This window comes from Taudactylus pleione, unplaced genomic scaffold, assembly GCF_031769625.1.
Source record: "Taudactylus pleione unplaced genomic scaffold, aTauple2 ptg000096l, whole genome shotgun sequence".
Lineage (NCBI taxonomy): Eukaryota > Metazoa > Chordata > Amphibia > Anura > Myobatrachidae > Taudactylus > Taudactylus pleione.
The window spans coordinates 412903-426470 of NW_028284498.1; the positions used below are offsets into that span (position 1 = coordinate 412903).

At 43.0% G+C, this 13568-nt stretch overlaps 1 protein-coding gene across 1 annotated transcript; it reads left to right on the forward strand.

The window, feature by feature from the left end:
• The first annotated feature begins 3130 nt into the window (after positions 1–3130).
• Positions 3131–7094, forward strand: NFKBIA (NFKB inhibitor alpha). The gene is made up of 6 exons (XM_088470315.1): positions 3131–3646; positions 4664–4772; positions 5082–5289; positions 5521–5609; positions 5723–5986; positions 6196–7094. Exons 1-6 carry the CDS (start codon positions 3414–3416, stop codon positions 6232–6234), a joined length of 942 nt encoding a protein of 313 aa, XP_088326441.1. The 5' UTR covers positions 3131–3413; the 3' UTR covers positions 6235–7094.
• The last annotated feature ends 6474 nt before the right edge of the window (positions 7095–13568 follow it).

Genomic DNA, 13568 nt, shown 5'->3' on the forward strand with positions numbered 1-13568 from the left:
AAAAGGGATCACCTGTATCCCTGCATACAAAAAATGAACAAAGGGGGTGCACTCACCAGTCTTCTAAAATTAGTTTTTATTTCATCTTTTTAAAAAAAATTTTACAGCATCATAGTAAAGCTCCGACGTTTCGGTCCTAGCCATGGACCTTTGTCAAGGTACCTTGACAAAGGTCCATGGCTAGGACCGAAACGTCGGAGCTTTACTATGATGCTGTAAAAAATTTTTTAAAAAGATGAAATAAAAACTCATTTTAGAAGACTGGTGAGTGCACCCCCTTTGTTCATTTTATATATATATATATATATATATATATACTTACTTTTTTTATTATCATTTTTTTTTCTTCATAAAATCATTTCAACTTCACATGCAAGCTATCCACTGTCATTGATTGATTATTGACTGAACAGAATTTACATTATATTCTTAATTTATATGCCCTATATAAAACTTTTGTTGGGGGTGATTATATTCAATGCAAGGTTCAGCCGAAACTCTCCTTGATTTGCAGCTGCACAGAATTCTGGCCTGTATACAGTATTGTTATTATTATGCTTTATGTATATGGCGCCACAAAGGGGCCGCAGCACCTTACAAAGCAATATGTAAATGTCACTTGTGGTTCGCTCGTACTTCAGCAGGACCACGTGGTCCATTCATACCCAAGATCCTGCACCTACAAATATCAGGGAGCTGTGGGAAGCTATCCAGACAGCATGGGTCAATGGGGGAGATGTATGAAGCCCAGAAACGGTATCAGCGCACGTTATGTGCGCTGATACCGCTTCTCCCAGATGTATGATCGGGGGTCTGTCATTATCGGCGCCGCTATCTACAAGATAGCAGCGCCGAGCGGCAGGGCCATGTACGAACGGTCATACCACATGATCCTTCGGCCAGCTGTAGCTGTCGTTATCGATAGCTACAGCCTGGCACTAGCCTATACATACAGCAGGGACAGCGCTGTCCCTGCTGGGGCTGCTGCCGGCTCCAGGACAGCACGCGGAGATCTCGCGATACTTGCGAGATCCCGCGCATGCTCAGTGGAGCCGGCCGGGACAGAGACACAGCGCTGCTGTCTCTAGCGAGTAGCGCCGGAGGGGGGAGTAATCGCTCCCCCTCTCCGGCCGATGAGATGTTCTTACATCTCATCAGTAGTGCTTGCTGCTTCGCCTCGGTAAAGAGGCGAAGCGGGAAGCATTATAGCGGCACGGTAAGTGCCGTTATCATACATCTACCCCAATGTCTCTCCAGAGGTCTTCCGTCCACTTGTGGAATCGATGCCACGTTGAGTTGCTGCACTTCGCTGGGCTAGAGGGGGTCCTACATGATACTAAGCATCTATCCCATGACTTCAGTGCGCATATACACACACACAAATATATATATATATATATATATATATATATATATATTCTAGTAAATAGACCCTGGGTCACCTCAGCCACCCACACTCCCTTACAGTAATACTTATCCCTGTTCCCAGTCCTCTTCTTCCTGTGGACGTCTGTCTGGTGTGTGCACGTTACATCTACCATGCACAGTGCATGCAATATATGAGAGAGAGAGAGAGAGAGAGAGAGAATAAATAAGCAAGCGGCACTGGAGGTCTTAAATGCAATACGTTTTAATCCAACGTTTCAGGGCGTATACAGCCCTTTTGTCAAGCTTCTATGTATCCTTGACAAAAGGGCTGTATACGCCCTGAAATGTTGGATTAAAACTTATTGCATTTAAGACCTCCAGTGCTGCATATTTTTCTCTTTATCCACATCTCCACAAGGAGGGCACGGAGGCAGCATAACCCTGGAGGGTTGAGAGTGCCGGACATATATATATATATATATATATATATATATATATACACACAGAAACATATGGAGTGGAGCTACTATGATCTGCATAAGTAACTTCATAAACATCTTAATTATCCTGTACATTTGGATTCACTGAAATGGGTGTGAGGCGCCCCATGAATGGTTTATTAGCTGAGACAAAACAACATGCCAGCTATAAACGCAATTGGAACAGCACCCCTAGTGGAAAGCTGCTACAACCTGTGCTTCCTATAACTGCTAGTGCTTTTTATGTGGTGGTTATGCAGCACAGGTACCTTTTTGTTTTTGGTCTAATTTTTTATTTTTATAACTAGTTCTAAAAATCAGTGCAATTATTCCTTAAATGAATACAATAAGAATCTGCACACTCGTGCATCAATATGTGATGTTAGGTGAGAACTGAGATTTATTTTTCTTTAAAATGGTGATGTAAGCTTACGATTGGTCCACACACTCACCAAAGACACCTGAGGTTTTTTTGTATTTTTTCAGCAGCTAACACAAATTATATACACAGTAAATTTAGGAAATTGATCTGAAATGACATTCCTATAATACATATGCAATCAAATTGATATTAAATTGCAGTTATAAAAAAATAACTCATGCCTCTTACAGGAAGGTGTTAAGAGTATTGCATATTATTATTTTAATGTAGTGACCAATAAGACAACATAAATTGGAGTCTAGCGTATCATATTATAAATTAGTAATGTGGTTTCCACATTAGTCTAAGTGACTTTAATATTAGAGTCCATAAAACCTGACACCCCTTCCACCAGACAGTTTATTAATACTTCCCCAAACTATGCAATGTCTGCACCCTGTCCATTGCAATGTCAGTGGCACTAAATCTAATGTGGTTTAAGAGTCTACTCCACATTAGATTTAATGCCACTGACATTGCAATTGATGTCAGTGGCATCAAGTATAATTTATTAGTCCTTTATATAGCGTTTAGCTCTAAGAGATTCTGCAGGGCTGTACTGTGCAAAGAAAACACCTTTAGAAGAATGCACTTTGTGTGCTTGAGAAATAGAGAACATTCCGTACAAAAGGGAATTTCTTTTACCCTGTGAAACAGTTCTGGAAGTTTTCTGGTTTATAAATGTGCCTCTTCCTTCTCTAACAGGATAAGTCTGGTTTAGTGCGTGCTGCACAGTGTGACTTGCACTTGGAATTTCCCAGCACAAGAGCACACAGTACATAGATTAGAAAGGAGGAAAGCAATCTAGCCACGCCCACCAAAAATCCCCATCTGTGCAATCACTATACTGTAAAAGGCGACAGCACAGAGAATCAGCTCTCAGACCTCTCTCGCACTCTAGACAGGAGGTAACAAACGGATGTTGGCTGAAGACTACATTCTCTATTATTGAGGCTTTTACCCCCCAAATAATTGCATTTCATCAGTTGCCTGGGCCTTGTTTTTTTCAGCCTTTTATCCTTTTGGAACCATTATTTTGAGGTTTTCTGCAAACACTAGGAAGAGAACAGTTTTACATTTTCTTTTGCAGCAGATCTTTTTTTTTTTTCTAAAGCAAAGTCCTGCAAGGGAGACTAGGAGACCATATGGATTACTCTAGGAATATGATGGTGGACGGAGATGTCAGGATGCTCGGGAAGGATAAGCCCATGCAGGGCAATGAGGAAAGGACTGACAGTGGTCTGGGCTCTCTGAATGATGAGGAACATAATGCGTTAGTGAGGGACCTCCAGAACATCCGCATACCATCGGAGACCCCCTCCAAAAGCTATTATGAGCCAGAGCCATGGAGACTTCAGGCCAACGAGGATGGAGATACGTAAGTGATCAGGGCTTGTTCTTTTTAGTTGTTTACTATGTAATTATTACTGTTCAGTTATGTTTATTATGTGTTACAATGATTCTATAACCTAATAGTAATAAACTGTTTGCACTAGCCATGGGGCCTTAGAAAAGTCCGCGGATATTAGTTGCGTTCATTAATCTAAATCGGAAACCCCGTCAAGTACAAACGCTGAAAGAAAACGCTGTAGGGGAAATCGCAGTAGTAACGCAGCTTCTACATAATTCTAGTCCTCTAGGGGAAGAAGGGGGAAAAAAATAAAAAAACTGTATATATATTTTTTTATTTTTTGACCCCCAACACAGACCTGTTTGTAATAGTATCAGGCGTGTCATATAAAAGTGTAGCTTGTAGGGGTTATAGAAAGATACCTGACTGCAGCACAACATGTAGGGTATCAGCATAGGTAAAATCGATGTTAATTTTAGGATTATAAGGTTTGCACGATTGGGGTTTTGTTCACTTTATATTTGAGTGTACGCCATTTTTCTCTGGGTTTTCCCTTCCTCTCTTTGTAAGCCTGAGAGAGGGGTGGGGGAGGGGAGCGCCGTGTTATGTGACTTGTTGCTGGCGGCTGGCCTGGGGAGGTGGGGCTGGAAAGCACTGGGGTAGTGCAGAGCTCATTCGGAAAGTCCCTGGCTGCTGGCCAGGAACACACAACCGCATACATGAGAAAGCGGAAAACAACAGACATAACTAGAGACACACAGAAAAGAAAAACCCATCTTACACAATCCTGGAGTTTGCTGGGGGAGGTGAATTCACAACTGACACAATGCAAAGTATATTAGTAACCGGAAAAATGAAGGTGATGAAATAAGGTGACAGCGTTTCCTTGTTAGTTTTTTTTTATTTTTTTACTTTTTCTTTAATTTTTCAATATTTTTACTTTTACTAAATGTTCTACTATTCATTGTCATAGGGCATATAGGCTAAATGGATATCTTTTCTTTGTGTTTATTATATTTAACCTCTGTTTATTTATTTTTACAGACTTCTTCATTTAGCAATTATTCATGAGGCAAAAGATCTGGCAGTGAAGGCGATCCTCCAATCCTACAGAGACACTTTTTACCTGAACCGACAGAATCATCTTCACCAGGTAAATAGGCTTCTGTTCTACCTCACTTCTCGTGTTCTAGCTATTAATGGCAACTGAATTCAGCAGCAACATAGAAGATATGATTGGCGTACGTTTGTGGCCTGAACATATATTTAAAAGTGGGCCTTTTTTAATAGATACAATAAGCACTTTCACCCAACAGTTTCGAGGATTAGTAATACTGCAAGTCCTCCTTTTAGTATTAAAGTCATTCATTACTAGATAATACATATCTAAGGGGAATAGTTTTGACCATGCCATGACTGAGAACATGAGCTTAATTTTATTATTTATTCTAATTTTCTTTAGACACCACTGCATCTGGCTATTATAACAGAACAGAGTGACATTGCCGAAAAGCTCTTGCAAGCTGGTTGTGACCCAGAAATCCGAGATTATCGTGGAAATACTCCCTTACACATTGCCTCTGAAAAGGGTTCACTGCGTGGGGTTGGAGTAATAGTCCAGAACTGCTATTCACAACTAGCAACACTTCTCCAGTTTGCAAATTATGATGGTATGTATCAAATATTTTCTATAGCGTTAAAACTATGCAGCAGAATACTCAATGTTGCTATGGAAACAAAATGTTAGTGCATCTTGGCAGGAATTGGAAAAACTATTTTTAATGATAATTAAATGTTAATCATTAAGGGATACAGTTACCGAATGCTTGCAGATATAGTCCAATTATGGAAGATTAATGAATCTTTATATTAATAGCTGCCTTGTTTCCCTGTTCATCCAGGTCACACATGCCTACACCTGGCAGCCAATAACGGTTTTCTCGCCATTGTTGAGAACTTGATCACGAATGGAGCAGATATTAACGCACAGGTAAGTTTCTTAACTCTGTATTTAATGTCCTAACTAAGTCTATATGAAATGTCCTGTGTCTGTATTGCATCATAACTTGATACTTAATATTTATTTTAATTTTTTTTTAATAGGAGCCGTGTAATGGACGCACAGTGCTACACATGGCTGTGGACAGACAGAACACTGCCTTGATGTTTTTGCTGCTTAAATATGGTGCAGATGTGAACAGGATCACATTCCAAGGCTACTCGCCATGCCAGCTCACATGGGGTAGAAGCAACCTCGAGATTCAACAGCATCTGCTCGCTGTGACCGAAGAGAAATTGCAGTATCTGCCAGAAAGTGAGGATGAGGACACTTCCGAATCTGAATCCGATTTTTCAGATGATGATGAGGTAAATGCAGAGCTCTATTCTTGCACCTATAATATGAGCATCATATTTTCTTAGAGAAAGTGACGATGGTAGTAATATTTTAATTGCATTTAAAAAAACTTTCAGTATATACATGTATGCAGACAGAAAGCTTCTCTTTTATGTAAGACACAATTGCATTGTATTTTTCATGTGTATTTATATCTATTTTTTTTTTTCCCCTTTTACAGTATGATGACTGTAAATTCACATGCCAAGGACTGAATTAGACTGGTGTATTGTGAGAGGACAAGAGTTGTATTATGGAAAAATCATGTCTAGTACAAGAGAAGGCAGCACTGGGACTGGTGATTACTCTCCCCAGAGCTCGAAGGATGAAATACTCCGTTAGTAGAGTTCAAGAGCATGAGGTGCCTGTGCTGTTCTGAAGCTTCAGATGTTCTACATGAGCCAAGAAGTGGATGTCTAGAAAAGGCCAGAAGCAATAGGGTGTTCTCAAGACCGAACAACATGAACAGTCATCTGTAAAGAAAAGAGAATGCAAGGACTTTTGAGAAATGCAATGAGGGGTGTTTTCAGACCCGTTACCTCTCTGAGACATTGATGAGCATTATAGCTGAGCAAGCGAATGTACTGATATAATTTGTAAAATGTACATGTGTAGCCGACTGATAACGAGGCTATTAGTAAAGTTCTAGATCTTGAAAGAATAACTCTAGTTTTAGTGGAGCTGTCATTAAGAGCACAGGAAATGGAGATGATTCCCTCTCCTCTACCTGAAGCAGAGACCCACTTTACATGGCACTGCTCCCGTTGCTGCAAGTAAATGGCATTCTGTCTGTAGCTCTCAGTAGAGCTACCTTTTTTTTATTTTGGAGCTACCTACAGACTTGATCCTTTAGAGCTGCAGCTATATGCTGAGATGCATAGTTAATCATTGTCTGCCCCACTTAAGGTGGACTTGTTCTTTTTGAAGGTTGCTGTGTAACTGACTCTCAAAATGTGACTACTTACAATGTCACAAAGTGTAATACTGTTAGCAATATAGACTATGGAATGTATATATTGTAAATATAAATTTTATTTTTATATTAAAAAAAAATAAAAAAATCTCTGATTAAAATTACAAAAAAAAATACTTGTGTCCTCCAATGAACGCCGTTTATAATTTTTATTACTTGAAAAGGTCCTAAATAACAGATCTAATGTGAGTTCACAGAAAATAGTACATTGGCATACTCCTTCTCTCAGTGCCTAGTAGGAGCCATATGTCTGAGGGGTATATTTTTACTATAGTGCAGGTTTTTAGAAGTGGAGATGTTGCTCATAGCAACCAATTAGATTCTAGCTATTATCTTTTTAGATGGTGCTAAATAAATGTTAAGTAGGATCTGATTGGTTGCTATGGGCAACATCTCAACTTTAATCTTGGCAATAGCTAGAACTTTCAGTTACAATGGACTGGAATGGGGACTGTAAGCAACTAGGGATTGGACAGGAGCCATACTGTTTTTGTACCACATTTACTGTAACTTCTCATCTTGGATGACTGATTTTCCAGGTCTATATCATTGCTGCAGCACGCACCACACTTTGTGCACTCCCTGCTGTCAAACATGTCCATCTGCTCCTATTATCTAATTGAATTATTACATATAGGGATCTTGTGTGGCCCAGTTTTCTAAGGACAGTTTTATTTAATTTTTTCTTCTCCACCCTACGTCTTTAGTGCACAGTCCCTATATTCCAATAACAACGTCCCCTTACGGGGAGATTAGTGGGCATAGGATCCTATGATAAACTAGGAAATGTGCAGTGGAGTTGACCTTAAGTCACATGGGTGTCCTGGCTTGTAATTTCAGAAGTATGAGACCATGAAGACATTTGCGTGGTGGAGGGAGGTGGGGAGGGCTGTTAGACTGCCCTGAAGTGTGTAAAAACAGTTTGTTTGTTTTTTTATTTGTTTTTTTTATTTATTTAAAGGCCTCTAACTATAATACATATTCATGCAAAAACATCTTACAATGTTTTACATGGAACAACAGATATAACATTCCAAACACATTTACTATTGCATTAACTAGCTTAAGGTTCATATCCACTACACGACTGCAATTACAACGTTGTAATCGTTCATTATCCTGGGCAGTGGATAATGTGCCCACACTGAACAATATATCCTTCAGTGCAGGCACCCTCCCTCATCCCCGAACATGCACAACCTGACAATATCGGCAGGTTGGCATGTTCAGGCAATGTCAGATGCCGACAATGACCAGTGAGCGTGTGCATCATAACGATGTAATAGTTCAATCGTTAATTTTTATCATGTAGTGTATATGCGCCTTGAGTGTAAGGGGTGCGTGGGGGGGGGGGTGGGGGAATCATTTTCTTTCTGGAAGATGAGCAATCACAAACTGTTCTCTTATAGATGTTTCCCCATATACTAGAACAGGCACATTATGAACTGTTTGAGAAAGATAACATTATCATAGCAAATGCTAGAGGTTTTAACCATGTTCTTAGAATCAACATTGGCCTGATTCTGGACTTCTTATATCTAGCTTAGGTTGGTAAAAAAAAGGATTTGACATATGACTGGATGATCTGTACCGTTTTGCCTTTCAATCTGAGAATGACTTTCAGATGTTGCTAAACCTGCATCCTGTTATTTATTTGTGGAAACAATTCTACATCACAGGTTTCCTGACTGAATTCCTGTTTGCAGGAAACAATTCAATAGTGTATTGTTTTTCCCACCACACACAATCTTCAGGTTACTGTCAGTAATACCCCTTTTCCACCAAAATTAAGGGTCTGACACGGAGTTGGAACAGAGATCCTATCCGGATCAGACCCGGAATTTAACCGGCGCCAATTCGGGATATTCCCGAGTCTGTGCCGCTCACACCGGAGTCGGGTCTGCATAGACTCGGCTTTCTCGGCGTGAAAGTGGACGCTTGGAGATGACGTCATCTCCAAGCGCCACTGAGGCCGGACCAATCGGCCGGCTAGCAGCGCACTCCAAGTCATCGTGACCCGGAGTGCGCTGTTCTCACAGCAGAGTTTCACGGGCTCACTCGACCCGGCGATCCAACCCTCTCCCCTTTTACACCAGGGAGCTGCCCGGGTTAACCCTGCAATAACCCGGGTTTTAGCTCCGGTGTAAAAGTTGTATAAGTTACTATCTGGACCACACTATTTGTACATCACAAAAATACTATAAGTTGTGCCCAGCGTCTGACATTTGCAGCCTTTGCTACGAGTGCCTGCAGTCTGCCCCATACAATGACTTTCCGATAGCTATTCTGAGGTCTCTGTATACCACAGCCTGCCCAACTGTGAGCAACTTTAGATAACCTGATGCAGATATACATGTATGCAGCACATCACTTTCTGCTTTTACAGACCCTATTTTGTACTCCAGTCCATAAAATCCAAGTGTAGAATTGATGCATCAGTAAAAAATACCCATTTAACACTTTAAAATCTGTGTCCTATTTAACATGTTAAACATTGGTCTATTATTCTCTGTGAGGAGCGTCACACTCCAAGCACAATTGGCTCCTTATGTTCTAAAACATACTGTATCTAATAATTTTTTATATATATATATATAAATCAAAAAGTGAGGTGGCACTCCAAGACTTGTATCTTTGTCAAATCAACGGTTATTTATTACTACGTTTCGGGGTCCAGCGCCCCTTCGTCAGGACACACACTCAGGACTCAGGTGTGTGTCCTGACGAAGGGGCGCTGGACCCCGAAACGTAGTAATAAAGCACCGTTGAGTTGACAAAGATACAAGTCTAGGAGTGCCATCTCATTTTTTGATTTCTGCATATATTATACTACCTGAATACCTGGCGTTGCCTGGGTTTATATCCTCAATGAGTTGGATGTAACTGTCAACATTTTAAAAATAAATAGCAGCTCTTTAAACACACCCATGAGGAAAGTTCTGTCCGGCGCACTCCGCTGTGAAGTCCGACTGGGACTCCAATCACTCCATTAGGCGTCCCAGGCCAATTGCCACCACTCTGAATTATTCATCCAAATCCATTCATTGGAAGGCCCAGAACACGCTCCCCAGGTCAAAGTTCTGCCCAGCGTACACCAATGGGAGGTCCAACCTGGACTCTAAACAGTAGCGGGCTGGGCCGGGGGGCAGCATCATGCGGGCCGCGGGCAGTCTGTGTCACTGTGACTCCAATCACTCCATTAGGTGTCCCAGGCCAATTGCCACCACTCTGAAGTATTCATCCAGATCCATTCATTGGAAGGCCCAGAACACGCTCCCCAGGTCAAAGTTCTGCCCAGCGTACACCAATGGGAGGTCCAACCTGGACTCTAACCAGTGGCAGGCTGGGCCAGGGGGCAGGGTGCCATGTGCCCCCCGGGCCGCAGCATCATGCGGGCCGCGGGCAGTCTGTGTCACTGTGACACAGACTGCACCGCGTGTGTAGCGCTGACCGGACGGAGTTCGGTCAGCGCTACACAGCACAAACACAGCCGCCGGAGCCGGCAGCTGTGTGTTTCCTGTAATCAGCAGCCGCTGAGAGTCTGTCAGACTCTCATCGGCTGCCGCTGCTCCCACTGCGGGAGCCATCTTCCGGCTCCCGCAGTGGGTAATGGGAGAGCCGTCGTCAAGACGACGTCTCTCCCATAAGGCAAAGCGGCCAGAGGAGCCGGTGGAAGCGTCGGGACCAGGAGCAGGAGTTTCAGGTAAGTGTTTTTTATTTGTTGTTTTTTCTTAAGTCTCTCTCTACTGGGGGGGGGGACTACTGGGGGCACTACCAGGGGGGGATTACTATGGGGGCACTACCAGGGGGGTGGATTACTACTGGGGGCACTACCAGGGGGGTGGATTACTACTGGGGGCACTACAAAGGGGGGGGACTACTACTACTGGGGGCACTACAAGGGGGGGGGACTACTACTACTGGGGGCACTACAATGGGGGGACTACTACTGGGGGAACTACAAGTGGGGACTACTACTACTGGGGGTACTACAAGGGGGGGCTACTACTGGGGGCACTACAAGGGGAGGGGACTACTACTAGGGGCACTGCATAGGGGGGGAGGGGACTACTACTAGGGGCACTGCATAGGGGGGAGGGGACTACTACTAGGGGCACTACATAGGGGGAAGGGACTACCACTGGGGGCACTGCGAGGGACCACTGCTGGGGGCTCTATATAAAGGGCAATACTGGGGGTACTGCATAGGGGGGAGACTACAACTGGGGCCACTATTTAAGGGACATTGCATAAGGGTTACCACTATTGGGGGCACTGCATGGGGGGGTGGACTGCTACTGGGGGCACTGCATAGGGGGTACCACTATTGGGGGCACTATATAAGGGGCTTACTACTGGGGGCACAAGGGGCACTGAACAGGGGGACCACTACTGGGGGCACTATATAAGGGGCTTACTACTGGGGGCACAAGGAGCACTGCATAGGGGGGGATCACTACTGGGGGCACTACTGGAGGCCTGCATAAGGGTGTTATCTCCTGTGGCACACGGGGGCACTGCATATGGGCACTATGGCAGGGGGCTGCCCCTAATCTTTATTTTTACCTTACATTAATCCCATATGGACCCGCCTCCTCCCTGGAAACACTTGAGGGGGGGCGGCGCCGTAGCACGCACGTTCTTCGGTCACACTGGCTACACGCTACTCCTCTGCCAGGGCCGCCTGCATGCATTTGCCCCCCAGGCTAAAAGTTGCCAGCCAGCCCCTGACTCTAAACCCCCTAAAACCTGCCCAGGATCCAACTAGGCCACCTTGCATTGGTTTCATCCCAAATGCTGCAGGGATGTCCAAATGCATAACTGGGCAGACAGACAAACAGACCAATGAATTTTATATATAAGATACGTGAACAGCTAATATAAATATTCTCCCAAAAAGAGGGTTTTTTTGCTTTCTTGTAAAAAAAGAAAAACCATCAAAACACAAAAGAATCCCTGGTGTAGCATCCACATTAAGGATTACAGATAACTTTATGCAACTGGTTGAATGAAATAGGGAGTACTTTCTAAAGCTAATCTGCACTGGTGAATTGATATATGTAACTTACATATATAAGAACATTTTATAAAAAGCAATGCTGTAGAAATTCATCATTAAATAAACAGCATTTAATAATATCTCATAAGGAATAGCAATTATAAAATATAATAAGAATGCTATATAGCTATAACATTCCTATAAATCACTGTAGATTCAATTAATAGTACTCATATGTCCAAATTTGTACAAGCTTATCCTTTTTGATAAAAGTGTCTTTGACACAGAAACACGACAGGAGCTACACCATAGAATCCTATTGCCTAATGTTCACTGAATTCCGACCCAGCATCTGCACTCTATCTGAACAATCAGTGAGCGCTTTACAAAAACCTCTTTCCAACAGCGGCATATTTACTAAGCCTGGCTGCTCCCGCAATAACTTCTGGATCTAAAAGGCACTGAGGAACTTGGCAAAAGCCAGATACCAGAATTGGGACTCAGAAACCTACGGGACTCATCAGCTAAAAGGAGTTTATAAGATATACTGACTTATTTAATTTTAGACTATACTAACTTGGGGCCTGATTAAGCAGTGCACACAAGTTCACTGCTGATCACAGATTCCCGATTATCGGGAATCTGCGAGTGCGCAGGACCCATTCTGCGAGTGTGCCGAATGGGTCCTGCATAGTCGCACGTAAACCCTTGAATGCCTCTGCCTGATTGACAGGCAGATGCATTTAAGGAGCTGGGTGGGGGGAACACCGTTTCCAGAAACGGGCGTGTATGCCCCTTTCTCCAAAAGTGGCCAGCCCAGTATCTGCGTTGATCAACGCATTGTCCTGGGCTCGCAAGCCGGCTAGCCAGCCTGAGTAAGCTGGCCGGAGGCTTGGAGCCATCCACCATCGCAATAGTCGATCACCGATGGCCGCGATGGTGATCCCAGCTTGCAACCTCTGTCGCAGTGCTGGGATCGCAAATGCAGCAGGGGTTGTTATACACCTCCTGCTGCATTTGCATTATTGCAAGGATCGCAATTGCAAAGCTGCCTGCGTGCATACATCATATCTATAGCCTGCGTGCAGCTTTGCAATTGCGATCCTTGCTGAATCAGGCCCTTGATCCCAATCCTATCAGGAAGCGGTAGTTAATTGGAAATATACATGCATTTGTTCTTAATTATCAGAGGTTTATTCTATGTCACTTGTGCAAATTTTGTATTTTGCATGTTCTCCCTGTGGATGCCTGGGTTTTCTCCCACAGTACAAACATACTGGTAGATTAACTAGCTTCTGATGAAAAAGGCTGGAAATTAGACTGTAAGCTCCAATGGGGCAACGACTGATGTGAATGATTACATATTCTCTCCACATTGCTGTGTAATATGACTGCCATTCTGTAAAGAAATGGTAATAACAGAAGAGGAATAACACAAATGGTAGCGTATATCCACTTCTCCTACAGTCACCATAGACTTCACAATGACCTGATACAATTACTAGATAGTTTACAGACATATGCTCCACATAATGGTACAGAAGCAGTGGTAGGCTTTAGGCATACCTCCAAGTTTCCTGAA